Raw genomic sequence first — 19,070 nt, forward strand, 5'->3', positions numbered from 1 at the left:
ATTTGTTGCTGCTCTGAAAACAGTTTATAATATTAATTTTGATTACTGTTCTCAATTTATTCTTTATTTCTTTATTTAAAAGGCAATTATTTACTAATGAAAAACCAATAAGAGTATAGATAAAGAACAGAACAAATAAATAGTGTCAGTACATGTATCAATAAAATCCTAACAATAGAAAATAAATACAATATAAATGGTAGCAGGTAAAGACAAAGTTTATGTTAATTAAGCACTCATAGTTAACAATTACATCTCTGGGATGGATCTCTAATTCATTTAATTTACTATTTATAAAGATGAAACATGACAATTAACTTTAATCCTGTAATTTGAAACAAATTTTTTGTGAGTTTGTTATTCTAAATTTTGACACCCAGATTAAAAACTTTACAGCAAATGTATATCGATTCCACATATCATTCAATTCAAATTAGTTTTAATGGCATAAATGTGTAACAACAATATTGCCAAAGCAAACTACATAACAATCAACCCCATACATCAGTCATCATCTAATTGGTTAATAATAATCAGGATCGGCCCAGAAAAAAAACATATCGGTCGATCCCTAATAACCATTAATGCATAACAATGAGTTCAACACTTCCAAAAGTTTACTGTAGCTCCTCAACCTTTTAATTAATGTCCCTTCCCATCCAGGCTGTAATTGGTTGGTTCACAAAAAGTGACTGATGTTTCAACAAAAGCCACTGTTATAGCTAAATAACCATCTAGCCAAACCATGCTCATATTAGCCATATTATCTGTAAAGTAGGAGGTTCAAAAGGTACATTTACTATCATCATTGGGGACATCGGTCAGAATGCATAGAAGTGAGCCAGGAAACTTGGGAAATCCTCTGAACAACTTTTTATTTCTTCCAACTTAAAGGTTGCATTTGTCAGCATAATCGGGGAAAAATACACACATAAGTTCTTTAATCTGAAAGAAAGCCAACATAAGAAAAGACACTAAACTCACATGTCCATCTCAAGTATCTCAATAAGAAAAGATTAAGTTTTAAGTTTTTCACAAACATGGACATAGGATTCTAAACTAAGGAGTAAAATAAATTGGGGATCTTTACTACATTATCCCTTTTGTCTTCTGTTTTACCACATAGTGAAAGGCCCGCCGGGATTTCCCCAGTTCGCACTTACCTATTTACACACACTGTAGAGCCCTGACTTGCATAAGAAAATAATGCATCTTCAAAAATACTTGTCAAACTGTTTGTCTCACCTGGCAGACAGCCAGTCATAGTTTTGCATAATGGTGTGGCACCTGGGGTGGCCAGTAAGATTTCAAGGGTGGCCACTCACCTCAGGTCACTCCCTGGACACACCCCTCCAGCTGTAGAGCTGAATACCAAATCTAGCATGCTAACATGCTCACATAGACCATGCTAACATGCTGATGTTAAGCAGGTATAATTTTTACCATGTTCACAATCATAGTTTAGAATCATTAGTTTTGCAGGTATAAGCTTACAGTAAGTGAATATATTGCTGTACTGAATTGTATGTGAAGGTTCTCAGTCATCCAGGTCATTGTTATCCAAAAGAGGTGAAAGTCAATTATGATGATTTGATGTATTCAATTGGGATGTTTATGTTGATAATACAAGGAGTTCTCTGTGGTTGAGAGCATTTATAATGACATTTTTACAGTGCAGTGATGTAATGGTACTGATAAAGTGCAATAGATAACGTCTGTTTGTTTTCACAGGTGTTCTGATGGCTATCACACTGATTTCCGTCGTATATGGGGCCCTCGTGTGCAACGTTCTAGCCATCCAGATCAGATACGATGACTACAAGGTGCGGTTGCGCCCTGCAGCCTACCTGTGCATGATTGTGTGGAGAGGGTTGGAGATTGCCACCCGGATCACCGCTCTGGTCCTCTTCAGCACGGCGCTCACACACTGGGTGATCCTGGTCGGCATGGCTAACCTGCTCTTCTTCTTCTTCCTCCCCTGGGCTGAGTTCTGGGCCAGGAAAGGCTCGCTGACTAAGGACTTGGAGAAAAACTTCTCTAAGCTGGGTACCATAGTGGTGCTATGCATGTTCACGTTGCTCTACGCCTGCATCAACATCTTCTGCTGGTCGGCGGTGCAGCTGGACCTCTCCCATCGAGAGCTTATTGAGAGGAAGCAGCGCTGGGACCGCCTGGCTATCTACTACTGCGCACGCTTTCTTGAGAACTTCCTCCTCATTACACTCTGGTACTTCTTCAAGTCGGACTTCTACGAGTATGTGTGCGCGCCGCTGTTGGCGGTCCAGCTTCTGATCTGCTACAGCCTGGCCGTGCTGTTCATGCTACTCTTCTACCAGTTCTGCCACCCTTGCAGACGCCTCTTCAAGTACAACGTCCATGACTGCCTGCACTGCGTCTGCTGCCATAAAGGAAGGAGGGCAGCGAGAGCTGGACAACAGAACCTGCCTCCCTCGTACTCTACTGCTGCCACTATGTTGCTGGTGCAGGAGGAGCCAATGGAGCAGCTGGACCCCCAAAACTCAGAACCCCCTGACCTTGCCACTCAGCTGGGAGAGCGGGAGACGGCTATTATTGAAGACATGATGGAGGCAGCCTGAGAAGGGCTTTATGGGGAATTAAATGAAGTTCTCTAATGTATAAATGCCTCCCAAGTGGCGCTGCAGCGTGCACTACTGAATGAGACCTCCGGTCCTTGAACACAAAATCCAGAATGAGTTTGTGTTTTTTGGTTGGTGAGGTGATGTGTTGGAGAACAAACGTTTCCCTTTTTCTCTTAAGTGCGCAAAACTTTACTGATTCATGGTTCTGTGAGGGTTTTCGGTTAACTCCTGATGTTATTATCAGGGATGGTTATGCACACTTAGCGCACCACAAGGCTCCAGTATACCAAAGAATGTAGCATTTTGAGATATGCGGCTATGCACAAAGGCCGCCTTGAGAAAGCAGCAGTGGGTCATTCACAGGACGGAGCCAGGTGTGCGGGAAACTTGCCAAGTGTGTTCTAAGTCCCCGAAAGACTGAGCGGTACACCTCCAGTTTACTTCCTCTCAGGGTTTTCACGTCGTGAACGCCCCCTTTTGCACTAAACAGACTTTTTTTTTATATAAAGCAGAAGGGCAAGAAAAGAAGAAGAAGAATTTATCTTTTGTCATAACTAACTGCATAAACCTGCTGTGATGAATGCCTTGTGTTCACTGTCCCATCTGGATGCCTTGATTAAAAACAAACAGGTTTTAATTCTGCAAAAGAAATGTGAGGAAATATCTGAGAAGTTTGTGAAAATATTAAATTGTAAAATCCTTTTAGGGAACATCAGGTGTGTGTCTTTTAAAATTAACCTTACCGTTGATGCATTAACAAGACTGACATCAAATGAGCTTCTGCTTTATTGAAGTACCTTCACAGTTTGCTTATTTTTTTTGTTGTTTTACTGTTTTACTTGAAGAAGAAATAAATGAATAAATACTCTGATCACTACACATTCATTTTTGCGTTTCTTTCTGTGTATAAAATAAAATAAATGAAACAAGACTACTCACTCCCTCCTGTCAAACACACAATAAAACTTTATTTTTCCTGTAAAACTAATTGAGTCACAGTCCAGCAGGATAAAATTTCCTGTGTGGCATAATAGATACTTAAAAATAGGCATTAGGGCCTAAGAGGGGAGGAGGGCGACTGTTAATAATCCAAGCATAACTCAGATTTCTGGGACTCTGAACAATCCTGTTTTCCAAAATATTTTCAGTCATTAATGATGCAGGACAAAATTCAATGCAGACATAAGAGGTGGAACTTTCAGACAGCTAGGCAGATATTAGGAATGGCCACCACAAAGCAACATTGTCATTTATAAACGTCCGCAGCGTTTCCCAAACGTTTTATGCTTCTGGCTTTGAATAGAAGGAAATACCTCCAAATACTGGTTCGTGCTTAAGCGCCATCACTTCCTCATTCTCACTAGGTTACTTGTTTTTCCAGCAAACTGGAATGTGGTCATTCAGCTCTCAGGCGTGAGACATCTCTAAAGTTCCCCCACCACACAATTTCGCTAGCTGCACGTTTTGTATCCTTGTGTCTCATCACGTACACCTGAGGAGGAGGGAGGGAGGGGTCCAGACAGCACGGCTATAAGATAAGAAGTGCAGGCAGGTTGGAGATGCTGCGAGTCGAGATAAAGTGCTCAACATGGGTAACTGGATTATCAATAATGGACTTTCATCCTTCATACTGGTGAGTTCTTTACAGTCGCACTTCGGGAATTTCATTTTTCAAATCGCAAAGAGGGCTAAACGTGACAAGAGTGAGAGTTTGCGCACATGTTTTGTGCGCCAAATACCGAGTGACCAACAAAAACTATGAATGTCAATATCTAAACTCCTGCACCTTCTACGCAAATAGACTAGGATTTTAATGCATATTTTTAAATGAAAGACTAATTTTGTGATGAAAATATAATGCTGGCTGTGTTTGCAGGTGGTCTGGATGGGCATCAACATCTTCCTTTTCGTCTTTTTTTACCTCCGATACTACTGGGGGGATTCTTTTTTCTACACGCGCCATCTCTTGGGGGTGAGTGACGAAAATAATAATAATAATCGCTTTATTTGTATAGGATGCTTTTTCAATACAGGCAACAAACTGCTTTACAACAATCAGTTTGAATAAAATAAGAAATACAAAAATAAGAGTAGGCCCACTACAATCTAGGCCTATATACAAAACACATACATAAGTCAAAATAAAATTTTAATAAATTGGCATCACACAGTTGTTTACAACAATCAATATAAAACATCAAGTTATAACACAAGTCATAGCCTACGTTAATATGCAAATTAGCCTACGGAAAAAATAAAAGCAGGCATCACAGTAAAAGCTTTTGTAAAAATGTGTCTTTAGAAGTGAGATTAACGCGGTAACAGACACTGCCAGCCTGATCTCCTCTGGTTGTTTCAGGAACCTTGACAGCAAAGACCCTCTTTGGTTTTCAGCCTAAACCGTGAAACGGCTAAGGGACCAAGGGATCTCAGTCTGCGCTCTGGCGCATAAAAACTCAGAGACATAGCCATGCCTGGCCTTAAAAAATAGAAAACACATCAGCTGACAACGTTTGGTTAATCATTATAGCCTAATTAGTGTATGAACACATCCATACATTTTTATTGATTTATTTCAGCATGCCTTACCCTGGGCCAGAGCTCCTGCCGCTGTGCTCAACTTCAACTGCATGCTGATCCTCCTACCGGTGTGCAGGAACCTGCTGTCTCTGCTCCGGGGCTCCTTTGTGGTAAGATCATAGCGGGCGAGGCGCACTGAACACAGTCATTGTCTTTTAAAGGTGGAGTGTTTTCAGGCTAAACATGCCCCATATTTTCCCACCAAACTAAGTTCTTTATTAACACGTTTTAAAGTTGTTGTTTTGTTATCTTTGTCTATGTTTCTGCTAACTTAGGATCCTCCTTTCTAATAATAGCTGATAATAGTTTTGCAAAGCACTTACTCTCTGACATGACTGCATGAAAGGTGCTAGACAAATAAAGTAATTGTATCAAAAAAAAATACATTTTCCATAGTATCACCCAGGCCCTCAATTCTCTCAACAGACAGGTCAGGTAGGTTTCAGTGACTTTGCTTTGGAAATAAGTTCTTTGCTATTTTTGTTTTCTTTGTCTTTTTAGTGTTGTGGCAGAACAATGAGGAAACAACTAGACAAAAATCTGACTTTCCACAAGCTGGTGGCGTACATGATAGCTCTGATGACAGGTGAGCTTATGTTTTGCTTAAATATTCCCAAATGGTTACGGTTTGCCTCTCTCCTGCAGACATTTTAAAAAACCTTAGCAAATAACTTCATTTAAAGATAAATATGAGTAATTGGTTAAGTTATATCTATAGAAATGGCTTCTTTTATCAATATTTAAGTTAGGAATAGGGCTGGGTGATATGGCCAGAAAATCAATGTCGATAATTTTCACGATAAATGACAAACTATTATTTCTTTCAAGTTTAAAGGCTGATTTTTGCTCCTGAGTGAAAGTTGAAGAAACCAGATGTTTAATTGTGGTTTTAAACTATTCTTTATGGTCTGAAAATGACAAGACTTGATGCCAAACCGTGGATCACTTCACAAATCTGAGGTACAACATCCAAAACAATTATGATAAAATATTCTTTCAACACATATGATTAGTAAATATTTTTTCAGTACCTTTTCTTCAACAAAATAAATATGTTAATAGAAGAAAAGTGCTAATTAGTTTGTGATTTGTTATATTCTTATTGAGGAAAATTATATTGTAATAATTATCATTATTGTTTTATTGCCCAGCCCAAGTTAGTTTGAATGCAACTTATTTTATCTGTACCATAGGTGTAGATTTGGGTGGATGTGTTAATGAATACTTCAACAAACAAGAAAATACAAGAAACATATAACATAAATCAAACAAAAATGTGTCGCCTCTTTGTGTCCTCATAGCTGTTCATATGATCGCTCATCTGTTGAATGTGGAGTGGCTCAACAACAGCAGACAAGGAGTTTATGATGAACTCAGCACTGCTCTGTCCAACCTGGCGGACGCACACAACACCACCTACCTCAACCCAGTCCGCATAACAGACCTTGTAAGTTACATAATTCATTATAATAAAACTACCATAATGAAGAAAGAGAAATGTGGAGATACAAAATCCCTTTATATCTACAATTTTGAGGAAATTCTTGCTTTTGAGGTTTTGTTTGTTTATCATCTGTCTTTAGGCTGAAACTAGGCTTTTTTTTCACAGTACCTGTTTGAAGAAGGATTTTTAACATGCCAATATTCATATTGAAAGGTAAATCTAAATTTGAAGCTGTAACCACAAATTAGCCGTCAGATAAATGTTTTCCTACAAAATATGAAGAAATTAAAGTTGGAAGTCTCTCATAGTGGAAACACTCCAAACAATGTCACTAGAACCTCAAAATTGCATTGAATTAGAAGTTTTTAATAAATGTACTAGTTACTTACTACAAATGTAGCATGCTAATATGTGTTAATTAGCACCAAACACAAAGTACAGTTGAGGCTAATGAGTGAGTGTCATTAGTTTAGTTAGTAATTGGTAACAAACTAAAATATTGGATATACTGAAATTTTGACCTGATGATGGCGCTGGATTAAAAGTCAGAGGATCACCAAAGTTAATACAATTCATCCTGAAGGGAACGTGAATGTATGTACCAAATTTCATGAAAAAAACATTCAATAATAGCTGAGAAATTTCAACACTACTGGATGGATTTGGGATCACCCAGTCAGTAGGATTCATCCTCTAGGGATAATGAAAGTCTGTACAACATTTTATGGCAATCCATCAAATATGTTTTAGAGATATATGGACTAAAATGGTAGACGGGCTAACCGATATTGCCACCCCTAGAGCCACGCTACTAGCTTGGCTAAAATTGTGCTGTCTGGATGTACCTTTAAAATTTCAGTAATAACAGTTGAGAGTCCACATTCTCACCTCCATCTTCTCCGTCATCTTCCTCTTCTTGTTCTTGTAAAGAAAAGCTCATGTTTCCATGTTGTCTCACTCTTCTTCTTCTTGGTGTCTCAGAATCCGCAGCAGATTCCAACCTACTTTGTCTTTACCACCATCGCTGGCCTCACAGGTGTCGTGATCACGCTGGCCCTCATCCTCATGATCACCTCCTCCATGGAGGTTATCAGACGCAGCTACTTTGAAGTCTTCTGGTACACGCACCATCTCTTCATCATCTTCTTTGTCGGACTTGTCTTTCACGGAGCTGGGTAAGGGAAAGGTTTCAGCTAGCTTTTTCTTAAAATGGAATGCTGTTATTGTTAACAGGTTTCACTTGTCTGTCTCATCTTCAGGCGCATTGTGAGGAGTCAACAGACAACAGATCCAGCACACAACACCGCTTTTTGCAAAGACCACAGCGATGAATGGGGACTGATTCCTGAGTGTCCCATCCCTCAGTTTGCAGGAGGGTTCCCACAGGTTCGTCTTTTTTCTTTACTCTTCACTGTTCATCCTCAGCCTTTACCACTAATTACTACCACTAATCCTAAATCTACTGAATTACTACAACTACTAGTACAAATAAAAGTGTCACTGAGTCTCTGTATTTTCCTCATCCCTTTTAGACCTGGATGTATGTGATTGCTCCAATGGTTCTGTATATTTGTGAACGTCTGCTACGTTTCGTTCGTTACATGCAGACAGTCCATTACAGGAAGGTACGTTTGATTCGTGATTCTTCACCTTTGCCCTCTGGGTTGTTCTGCAGGTTATGTTACAGCGACTTTAATCCATTTGCTTCACTCTCAGATTGTGATGCGGCCGTCCAAGGTGCTGGAGCTGCAGCTGGTGAAGAATGGCTTCAAAATGGAGGTGGGTCAGTACGTCTTCCTCAACTGCCCGGCCATCTCCCAGCTGGAGTGGCACCCGTTCACCATGACCTCTGCCCCTGAGGAGGACTTTTTCAGCGTCCACATCCGCTCGGCCGGGGACTGGACGGACAAGCTCATCAGCATCGTGCAGAAGCTACCAGAGGGATCGCAGGGACCCAAGTGAGCACTTCTGATTTCATGCTGTCAGGCCACATTGCTATGATTTATTATTCAAGCAGGCGACATTTTTTACCCACTGATCTGATTTTAAAAGGCAGTTGGGTGGAATATATAAAAGAAAAAATTTGCATATTCACAAAGAATTGATTTAAAATCATCATATACCAACAGGATGTCTTTTTTATAGAACATGTTGTGTTAATCATTGTTATTATGTAGTGTGATTTTGATCTACTATTGGGCTGCTGGATACATGAAATTTTTCTGGTGAAAACCTGAACCAGTTTCATCTCAAACTGTGAAAATTTAAATTTAAATTTAAATTAAAACTAAAATTAAATAAAACCAGAAAAGTATGAATAAACATTTTAAAGTAGAGACATTTAAGCTGCCTTATTATTATGGGAAAGGATCAAATCGCCCTGTTTCATTTTTAATTTCACAGGAATTCCATGAACTTTGAAGGGATTTTTGCCTCAAACCCTGTTTGATAATTAATTAAACTATTGATTGTAGAGCCCTGCATATATTTTGTTTGAATCACTTTGAATCAGTAGTAGATACTGTATAATGATCTACAGTGGTAGATAAAAAACAGTGTTAATACCTCCTGCAAAATGTCAGTGAATCTATTTAAAACCAGTGTTACAAACTGTAACAACAATTGTAGATGTTAAATTTTTTTCTGAGCATGTTTCTAAGGTCTTCTCATCTATATTGTCTTAAAAGCTTGTCCAGCCCATTCCTGTGAAGGAGACATCTCAGGAATGGCTTGAGTAAATGGCTTCAAATTTGGCACAAAAGTCCACTTGCCCTCAAGGACGAACGTCAACGTAACAATTAATTGGAGCGTGCCTAGCTAATTGTGATCCTGTGAGTGATTTTCACCTACAGCTCGCCTCATAGAGAGGCTTTGCATTTAAAAATGGCAGGAGAAAATAAAAGCACCACATTTTGTGTAGCTATACTACAAGGTGACAAGGTTACAACTAGGTAGACTTCTTTGTTATTTTACAACACAAGGTTGTATAATGAAATAAAGTTTGTAGTTCCCTTAATGCTACTCACATAAAGCAAAACGTTATAAACAAAAATTATAAAATTATATACAGAAATAAACAATTTTGCATGATGCAGTGCTGAGGATGAATTAAGGAGTCTGACGGCCTTAGGGAAAAGCTGCTCTGTAGTCTAAGTGTGTGACAGCAGATACTTCCCAGGAGGCAGCAGGGTGAACAGGCTGTGGCTGGGTGGGTACTGTCCTTTAGTATCCTTTGGGCTCTACGTAGGCGCCTCACCGATATCACTGATGCTCAGGAGATGGGTACCAATGATCTTCTGAACAGTTTTAATCACCCGCTGCAGAGCCCTCCGGTCCTGAGTCATACACCTCCCATGCCAGTTTGTGATGTTTCCAGTCAGGACGCTTTCTATTGCTGCTTTGTAAAAGTTAATAAGAACTTGGCAGGGGAATTTTGCCTTTTTAAGTTTCTTAAGAAATACATCCGCTTCTGAGCTTTCTGCACCAGCGTGGAGATTAGAGATGACCATGTCAGGTTCTCTGTGATGCTGATTCCCAGGAACCTAAAACTGTTCACCTGCTCCACCTCAGCTCCACCACCATGTAGACAGTGTGTGTGTCTTTATCTCCTTTTTCCTGAAATCAGCAATCAGCTCCTTGGTTTTGTCAGTCAGTAGGTTGTTCTCTGTGCACCACTCTGCATTTCACGCTGATATGAAGTCTCATCGTTGTCTGATGTGTTGTATGCAAACTTCTCAATAGAGTTCTCTTCATATCGAAGACATCAGTGTCAAAACTAGTACTGGGGTCCATATTTTATTTATTAATTAATTACTGTTAAACTTGACCTAAATTGGCTGCCCTCCCTTTTGTGACATCAGGTCGGAGTGCAGATGCCAATATAGTGTGTAGGTCATGTAAATATGTATTTCTTTAAATACTTTTTTCCATGTTTTGGTTGTCGACTGCAGTTTATGTGCCCTCATAACACAGCTTATTTATTTTTTTCCCTCAGATTGGGCGTGGACGGACCCTTTGGCACAGCCAGTGAGGACGTGTTCGACTATGAAGTCAGCATGTTGGTCGGTGCCGGCATTGGAGTTACTCCCTTTGCCTCTATCCTCAAGTCCATCTGGTACAAGTTCAAAGTCTCCAACCCTAAACTGCGCACCAGAAAGGTAACAACTTAAATTTACTTATGCACCCAACCAGTCTGCTTTTGACATTTAAACCTGTATATTCCTTCCGCTCCGCTGGCACACTGATGCACTTGATTGATGTGAGACAGGACCTGTTGTCTCTTAAATACATAACATGTGTTTTCACAATACACCCATGTTCGAGGGCAAGTTATCAGCAGTTTGGCAAGCTCTTTTGTAAGAGGCTTATTGTTAAACATATTTGCATCTGCTTCCTGGTTTCAGATTTACTTCTACTGGCTCTGCAGGGAAACACACGCCTTTGAGTGGTTTGCTGACCTTCTGCAGGTGCTGGAGAATGAGATGGAGGAGAGAGGCATGGGGAATTTCCTCACCTACAAACTCTACCTGACTGGATGGGATCAAAGCCATGTATGTGTGTGAATCACAGACCAAAGTACAGATGAACAGTATGAGGTCGTTTCAGGGTAAACTCAGCTGTGCTGTCCATTTTTCACCCAGGCCACTCATGCAAAGGTTCACTTTGACGAGGACACCGACGTGGTCACTGGGCTCAAACAGAAGACTCACTATGGCAGACCCATCTGGGACAAGGAGTTCGAACAAGTCCGCAAAGAGAACCCCACGTATGATAAAATATTAAATTTTTTAAATATCTTTAATTCCCAATAAAATACAAGAGGTAGACTAATCAATTTAATAGTGGCAGAAGAAGTATTCAGATCCTTTTACTTAAGGACCACAAAAGTATCATCAGCAAAATATGCTTTAACAGAAGTAAAACTACTGGTTCTGCAGAAAAAATGGCCTTAGCTGACATATTATATGTTTTATATGAATAGATCGTTAATACTGAGAATCAATGCAGCATTTGACTGTTATAGTTGGTTGAGATGGAGCTAGTTTTAATTACTGTATATACAGTGGTGTAAATTACTTTCACTCAAGTAGCCTATTGACTTTACTTTACTGTGTTTCCATTTTCTGCAAAAAAATTTAATTATTGTACTTTTTACTCCACTACATGTATCAGACACATGCGGTTACTAGTTATTTCACAGATAAAGATTCATCCATCGTCAACCGCTTATCCTGCGTACGGGGACAGATAAAGATTTCACATCAAAATATGATGCATTGTTCAGTGCACAAAATCTAATTTCTTTCTTTTCTTTCTTTTTTACATTTGTAGAAACTGTAGAATATTCCATTTTTCTTTATATTAAGAATCATCGTGTTTTACAAAATCAAGTTTCATTTTTTTATACTTCTAACACAGCAATTTGGTTCATTCTTTCTTTTTTGAAGCTACAGCGGTACATTATTTTACATTTATTTGGTATTTATTATATTTATAGAACATTGCATACTTAAATGAAAACGACATCTTAACTGAAGATAGAATTATTTCTCTTGAAAATAAGGTTTTGAGGACTTGATTAGACAATATATACTGTATATAAACAACATCAAATAAGCAATTCTCGGCATAATGAGTACTTTTACTTTTGATACTTTAAGTACATGTTGTTGATAAAACTTCTGTACTTTTACTTAAGTCAGATTTAGAATGTGGAACTTGTAACATATTTATATAAAGATATACAATTGCTTTTTTTGGCCAACAATTTAATTTGAGATCCACTGGTTAAATCTGAAACATTGTATTTTACAAGCTTATATGTTGTTATCTAAAATATTAACCTGAAATGTAACTAGTAATTACAGCTGTAACATAAATTTAATGAAGTAAAACATTTCTCTCCAAAATGTTGTGGAATAGAAGTATAAAGCAGCTAAAATGGCAATACTCAAGAAAAGTGCCCCAGAATTGTACAAGTACAAGTTGAGTAAATGTTACTTTCCATCACTGAGACTTTAAGTCTTCATCGTGTTTTTGCTAATGTTTTCAGGTCTGTGGTGGGAACTTTCTTGTGTGGTCCTGCAGTTCTGGCAGAAGTCTTGGAAAAGAAATGTGCTAAATACTCCGACATGGATCCTCGGAAGACCAGATTTTACTTCAACAAGGAGAACTTCTGAGCGAAAACTCAACAGGAAAACAGCATTTGGGCTTTTTGAAGGATAACAGTTGGTAGGCGGGAGGGGTGATTTTTTTTCACTGTGAAGGAATATTCGTAAAACAATTGGTGATGAAAAAGCTGTCTGACAATCTGGCCCACTAGACAGGTGAGTTCTGGTACACTAGACCAGCACACTGATAAAGAGGCATGTTATTTTATCAGCACTCCTCAGGGACTGACTTTCTTAACACAATGTTTATATAGCCATGCGTCATAACTTTTAAGCTGCATTTCTGGTGAAGCTCTTGTAGCTCCTGAACTAGATTGTTAGATACAACCAACAGTCCAACACCCCCAAAAGATTCCGTTTACCCTCACGCAAGACAAAGAAAAGCAGCCAAGTGTAACATTTAAGAAGCTGGAGCCAGCAAATTTGTGGTATTTTTCTTGAAAAATTACTATTAAATCAGGTAACACATTGTTTTTTTCTGCCAGTCAACTAGCTGTTTCAGTTCAGCATATTCTTATCTTTCTTTAGCATATTTTTTTCCCCACTTGCTCATGATCAAATACACTGTAAATAATAATAATAAATGTTGCATTATTTAATACATGTGATTGATGTGATAAATGTGTGGTAAACAAAAATTTGTCATATATTTTCCTAGGTTTTACTGATTAAGGAAACAAATTCCTCAGAATCAGTGGATCTGTATTATAACCAATCAAATTCACTGGCATTTCCTTATCAGAATAAGATGATGGTTAACTAGGAGGGAGACTTGCAGTCACGTAGCCCGTGAATCACGTAGCCCGTGATTCCTCTACAGACGTGGAAGGATTTATAGTTATTGAAGGGATTTGTATTATTTCACAATTATTCACCTTTATTATATTTCCAAACTGCTTTTGAATAAAGAAATAAAGGCAATCAATGTCTTTTTCCCCCTGTTTTATTGACAAAACAATATCAAGACAAACCAGAGTCAATAACATGAAAACAGTCAGCTTTGGAGGAAAAGGATGAAACCCGGTGACGTTCCAGCTCCGGCCTTTTTTATCTGTCCAGCATTCACCTACATTGTTGCCTTAAAAGCACAAACCTTACTCTTTCACACAGAAAACAAGACAGTATGATTAAAAAAACCTACAATATTCCAAACTAATGACAGGTCTTCAGACTTGTTCAAGCTGAAGGTGACATGGGTGGAGCAGTTTGCATGTCCTGAAGAAGGAAAGAAAACAGAATCGTGTTTAAGAAATGACAGAGTTGCTTCATGACGACACAAGAATGCTTAAGAATCTGTGAATTTCCTGGAGGGATGGAAACTGCAGTGAAGTGAAGGAAATAAAGAAACTTCCATCTTGGCCTACCTGAAACCTTTTGAGGCTTTTCCCTCCGTCAGACCATCAAGGTGCCCCACCTGCCGTCTTCTGAATCTGCTCTTTGAGGATGAGGATGCTCTGCCGCTGCTCCGGCGGCAACATAGCGATTTGTTCTGGGGTCAGCTGCAGGACCTGCATAATCAGGGCGGCCTAGACAGGGACAATCAAAAGGCATGTATTACATTTAATTGTCATATTGTAGGTAAAACATGCTTTTCTGCCATCGAAATGATGGAATGAGGAACGTTTCTTGCGTGTCTTCACTGGTGTTCTTGGGTAACACAGAAACATGAGAAGCCTTTATTGTGTTGAAACATCAACAGCTATTGTTGAAGTCAAACAATTGATGCAGCATTTCCATACGCCCTGCTCTCCTCCTCCCCTAAGGTGTCACTTCAGTGAATGAACAAGCAAAATAAAGGATTAGCATTTTGCTCAGAGGCACTTCAACAAGCTGCTGATGACCCAGAGAACTTCTGGTTACAGATCAAAGTCTCTTTGATGTGTGTCGTCATGTGCAGGTCTCTTCCCTGGCAGCAGACATTAAATATTTAGAGATTGTTATGAAGGCAATTCAAAGCGACTATTTGTCCAGTTTGTTATAATACAGGGCTGACAGATAAAGTGACACCCACCTTCTCCTGGTCCTGTGTGGAGACCTGGCTCTGCCCCGGACTGAAGCCTCCTCCCGATGGAGGAACACCAGAAATACCAGGACCCTGCAGGTCAAACATACTGCTAGTTTACACTATTTATCAGAGGGGTAATGACTGTCCAATTTGAGCAGAAAGGACCATTTCTTTTGCATCTTTCTTCCCTCCTATCACATAGCTTTTATAATGTTTAAGGACAAGTTTATGTACATTTGATCAGTATTTATAGGCTAAAAAAAAAAAAAAAGGAAAAGAGGTTAAAATCCTTGTGATATATCAAATTTAGATACTTTGTATTCTACAAAAACAAGAAAAAGAGAAGTCTTGAAAGTTTTTTTTTTTTTTTTTTTTTTTTTTTTTAAATTGCACATAGCCAGTTTCATAAGATAGAAAAAAATAACTTTGGGCAGCCAACATAAAAAAACTAGACAAAGGCATTAGATGCAACTGTTACCGGTCTTGCAGGAGGAGGAGCGTTGGGACCCATGCTATGCGGAACAGGGCCTTGCATCCCTGCCGCCATGGGAACCCTCTGTCCTGTCACTGGACCACGAGCGTCCATCCCTCTCGGGTCGCGACCTGCAGAAGGAAACAAAACCACACTTGCCAATCACACCTCACTGAATACCGAGTGAATCATTCAAGTGTCCATTACATACACAACAACTCTGGTTAAATAGGACTTTGTCTGTCTAAAGTTACATAACAACGTGTTGCTAGGACAAAAGACTTTTGTTTGGTTCCATGGCTTTTGGTCTGTCTGCCAGCTGGAACTGAAACTAAACTGAGATCTGTTACAAAAACTAAATGTTAACTACATGCACACAATCGCACATGAATTTAAACTAGATTAAGTTCAGGTTCTCAAACTATGAGGCATTATTAGAGCAGCTACCTCTGGTTTCCATCGGGGGTCCCCGTGGTTCCATCATTGGGGGCCCTCTGGGGTCACCCATCATGTTTCGTGGTTCGCCCATGGGTGGGCCTCTCATGTCCATTGGAGGTCCTCTCATATCGGGAGGGGGTCCACTTGCCATTTGGGTCATATGTACAGGTGGGGCTTGGTGCGGTGGTGGAGCGCCCATGTAGCTGCGGCTAAATACACACAGACACAAAATAAATTTATATTGCAAGTTTTCCAGTTATTAAGTTTATTACAGTTTTTTGGCATTTAAAAATGTTGCGTTTGAAATCAAATAATTTTATACTATTTATGATCTGCAATGTTTCAGCAATAGCCATTTGATGTATTTACATCAAGTCATTACCTCTCAGTATGGTACTTTTCAATGTTAGTAGATGAGTCCACCACAGCTAGAGTAAAATTTCCTTTACATGCACAAACAATTCTTCAGAATTTTATGAAATGTCATGAAGTCACAATTAAGGGACTCTGCGAAGGCTTTTAGTTTGACACGACAGTGTAGACACAACGAATAAGAAAACTAACGTTGTTTAGGGACGGGCACCGAAACAAGGTGTTAAACAGGCCTGGGGATAGCGTTTATTATCAGGCTGCAGCCTCTGTCTGCTCACTTTCGGCACTCACACACACCCCAACCACGCACACACACAGCAGCCAGTCATGGTGGAGACAGTGAAGTGACGGTAACCCCAAATTGACAACAGCTATACTCATGCAATAAAACCTTTCCGAGTGAAAATCCATTTGCATGAACATATAGAAAACGTCATCTATGTTTTACAAAAGCTCGAATTAACTGAAAAAAAAAAAAAAAAAAAAAAAAAAAAAAAAATTGGAAATGGGGGGGGGGGCCTGCCCTGGCTGCTGATAAAAAAAATCCTAAAAGGAAACAGTGGATTTATATTAAACCACTGTTTTGCTCGATGTCAATGGTTTATTTACAACTGCTGCATGGGGTAGCTTTTATTGGGAAGCACTTAAAGGAAACACAAATCAACAAAACTGTAATTTTCTGCATTTTTTTCATCAGCAGACAATTTTTTTTTTTTGCAACTGACTGATGGCACAAGATGGAGCAGCCACAGTGAGCTGATGAGGAGTTTCAGGCGACAGACTGCGCACCTCCAACTCCTCAGCACTCCTTTACTGTGCCCTGCTGTTGTGTGGAAAACTAGTTTGCCTGTGACATTACTGATTGACATCTTTATTAAAAACACAAGTTTGTTTGGCTACACTGCAAACTAATAAACTAGCTGCTCATCAAGTGTTTACCGCCTCCACATTTCCTAGATCTGTTGTATTAAAGGCATGAGATTTCAATGATTATAACTTAAATGTATTTTGGATATTTCAGTCTTAATGGACTTTAAATCCATATAACCAGTTTTATTATTAAGTTTATGTGATATGAGTAAACATCTTACGCGGGTTCGATGACCTCTCCAGTCACTGACAGCAGAGTTCCTCCTCTGGGATCATTAGGACCATCTCCCAGCAGGCCCCTGGGAGGGATACCACCTGGTCCTGGGAGAGAAAGTCACACATTCAACCACATAAAAACACTAGGAAGTTTTTTCTATTCGTTGAGCAGGAAATGTTTCATGACTAAACCATTAATAATAGGCTTTAACTGTAAACAGGCTGCAACTCCAGGTAAAGGACACACACACACACACACACACACACACACAGCTACAACTACGAAAGGATGAGTGCTCAGGATAGATATCTCAGGAAACAACCAAAGCCACATCAAACTGCCACAGCCTGATGTCAACACACATGGGGAAATATCAAGAGAGGGATCAGGAACACAAAAATTCAGGAAAAAGTGAATCAACATTAAGAGGGAGGTTATAGGTTCAAAACACATGAAATGCCATCTGTAAAAAAAAACAAAAACAAATTCCCACACAGATAAAGAAGGTCTGAATATTTTCCTACTTGTGTCCTGTAACTCTGGTGTTATTTGGCCATGAAAACATCATGATGGGAAGCATGCAGAAAGATAGAAGTAAAATCGGTGTGTCAGTGTTAAATTGTTTTAACTGCATGACTATCTACAGTGTTACTACCCAAAGGAAACAACAGCACACAATTTTTGAATAAATTGCAGTAAGGCAGGTTTAGATCCGTTCATGCCAGTGAACACATTCATTTCCTTTTATCTGCTGTCATCTCACATGTGGTTTGGTTGAATTGCTGCAACTAATGACTTCAAAATTGACAAAACCAAGACTCAAGGACAGACCTCTCATTAGGTGCCAAATGTCACTATATTCTTCTTTTTTCAGACACTACATTCATACGTTTTAAATAATCTCTAATAAAAAACATCACAAGTCTGAACCGAATGCCTTCATGTGAATTTCTACTGATTCAGAAAAGGAGTAGGAGTTTTGTGAAAATCTGCCAGGTGTGAATATCAATAAATTACATTTTCAGAACTCTAAATAGTATGTCTCATTTTAAATCAGTTGGTAAACAAAAAGCCTAAAAACAGAACGTAAACAGAGAAAATGAGAATAAAAAAAGGCAACAACAAAAAACAAACAAAAAAAACATGCCTCCACCCCAACATGTGGCCTCAACATCTATTTTACATCATGTCTTGAACAACAGGAGATCTCCTGTGGTCCACGTCCATCAGTCTGGATTGATGACAGTCTCTTCCAAACTTTCACAAACTACAAATAGCAGACTCTGCAAAGTAACCCCCAGAGTCAAAGCAATTTAATAATGCCCGGGGAGGTTTAAATGCAATTTGTCTTCTGTCAAATGAGATTAGCTCGTGCAGAGCATCAGAAGAAAAAAAGCACCAAGACAAAACATTCACAAAGGTGATAACAACACAGCCCCACCACAAACAAGCACACCTTTCAGCATGGACAATGTTTGTTCTTGCACACAATTCAGCTACACAGAGAATCAGTGTTTGTGGTTTACTACGGCACCAGGACTGGTTCACCAAGCTCTTAACCTGTCGGATGCAGGTCAACTGTCAGAGTTGTCCCATTTCCAATGACTGGCTCAGACTTGCCTCGAGCTCAGAGTCACACCTGCACATGTATTGCAGGTCACACTGAGCAGGTTGACAATGAGTCAACTAGACGAGGTGATGAGGCCTGTCAAGCATTTTCAACCTCCTTCACAGAGTATCTTAAGTCCTCCTCTGTATTGACAGCCACCAAGCTGCGCAATGAAGTCTACTAAAAACTAAAAGAGTGCAGATGGCAGAAAGCCATCATCTCGTGTTGACAAACTTACTTAAACACAAGCAACTAGTGTATGTATACTACATGTTCTGACAACGGCACTGTTG

At 39.3% G+C, this 19,070-nt stretch overlaps 3 protein-coding genes across 10 annotated transcripts in view; 2 read left to right on the forward strand and 1 right to left on the reverse strand.

The window, feature by feature from the left end:
• xkrx (XK related X-linked) overlaps positions 1–3,479 on the forward strand; it is a 28,173-nt gene extending 24,694 nt beyond the window's left edge. For all 8 annotated transcript variants that reach the window (XM_046031096.1, XM_046031099.1, XM_046031103.1 and 5 more), the window contains one exon: positions 1,732–3,479. In XM_046031096.1, coding sequence (XP_045887052.1) covers positions 1,732–2,597 — 866 coding nt within the window. In that variant the 3' untranslated portion in view covers positions 2,598–3,479. The remainder of the gene's footprint in view (positions 1–1,731) is intronic.
• Positions 3,480–4,125: 646 nt separating this feature from the next.
• nox1 (NADPH oxidase 1) lies at positions 4,126–13,719 on the forward strand. Its single transcript, XM_046029953.1, has 13 exons — positions 4,126–4,233; positions 4,477–4,572; positions 5,180–5,290; positions 5,682–5,766; positions 6,482–6,627; positions 7,606–7,799; positions 7,884–8,010; positions 8,157–8,249; positions 8,341–8,582; positions 10,619–10,781; positions 11,028–11,174; positions 11,265–11,389; positions 12,677–13,719. The coding sequence occupies exons 1-13, from the start codon at positions 4,189–4,191 to the stop codon at positions 12,801–12,803; spliced, it is 1,701 nt and encodes a 566-aa protein (XP_045885909.1). The 5' UTR covers positions 4,126–4,188; the 3' UTR covers positions 12,804–13,719.
• Positions 13,720–19,070, reverse strand: part of cstf2 (cleavage stimulation factor, 3' pre-RNA, subunit 2) — a 14,434-nt gene continuing 9,083 nt past the window's right edge. Inside the window, exons 8-13 of the mRNA XM_046029954.1 lie at positions 17,173–17,272; positions 15,719–15,918; positions 15,278–15,402; positions 14,806–14,889; positions 14,159–14,320; positions 13,720–14,009 (exon numbers count right to left, since the gene is read on the reverse strand). Coding sequence (XP_045885910.1) covers positions 14,195–14,320; positions 14,806–14,889; positions 15,278–15,402; positions 15,719–15,918; positions 17,173–17,272 — 635 coding nt within the window. The 3' untranslated portion in view covers positions 13,720–14,009; positions 14,159–14,194. The remainder of the gene's footprint in view (positions 14,010–14,158; positions 14,321–14,805; positions 14,890–15,277; positions 15,403–15,718; positions 15,919–17,172; positions 17,273–19,070) is intronic.

Source organism: Micropterus dolomieu, linkage group LG19 (genome assembly GCF_021292245.1).
Source record: "Micropterus dolomieu isolate WLL.071019.BEF.003 ecotype Adirondacks linkage group LG19, ASM2129224v1, whole genome shotgun sequence".
NCBI classification, from domain to species: Eukaryota; Metazoa; Chordata; class Actinopteri; order Centrarchiformes; family Centrarchidae; genus Micropterus; species Micropterus dolomieu.

Bases quoted from the DNA above. Each gene is read 5' to 3' on its own strand.
- nox1 (XM_046029953.1), top strand. From the start codon at position 4,189: ATGGGTAACTGGATTATCAATAATGGACTTTCATCCTTCATACTG. The intron at 8,583-10,618 runs GTGAGCACTTCT...TTTTTCCCTCAG, and splicing joins GAGGGATCGCAGGGACCCAA to ATTGGGCGTGGACGGACCCT. The intron at 11,390-12,676 runs GTATGATAAAAT...TAATGTTTTCAG, and splicing joins GTCCGCAAAGAGAACCCCAC to GTCTGTGGTGGGAACTTTCT.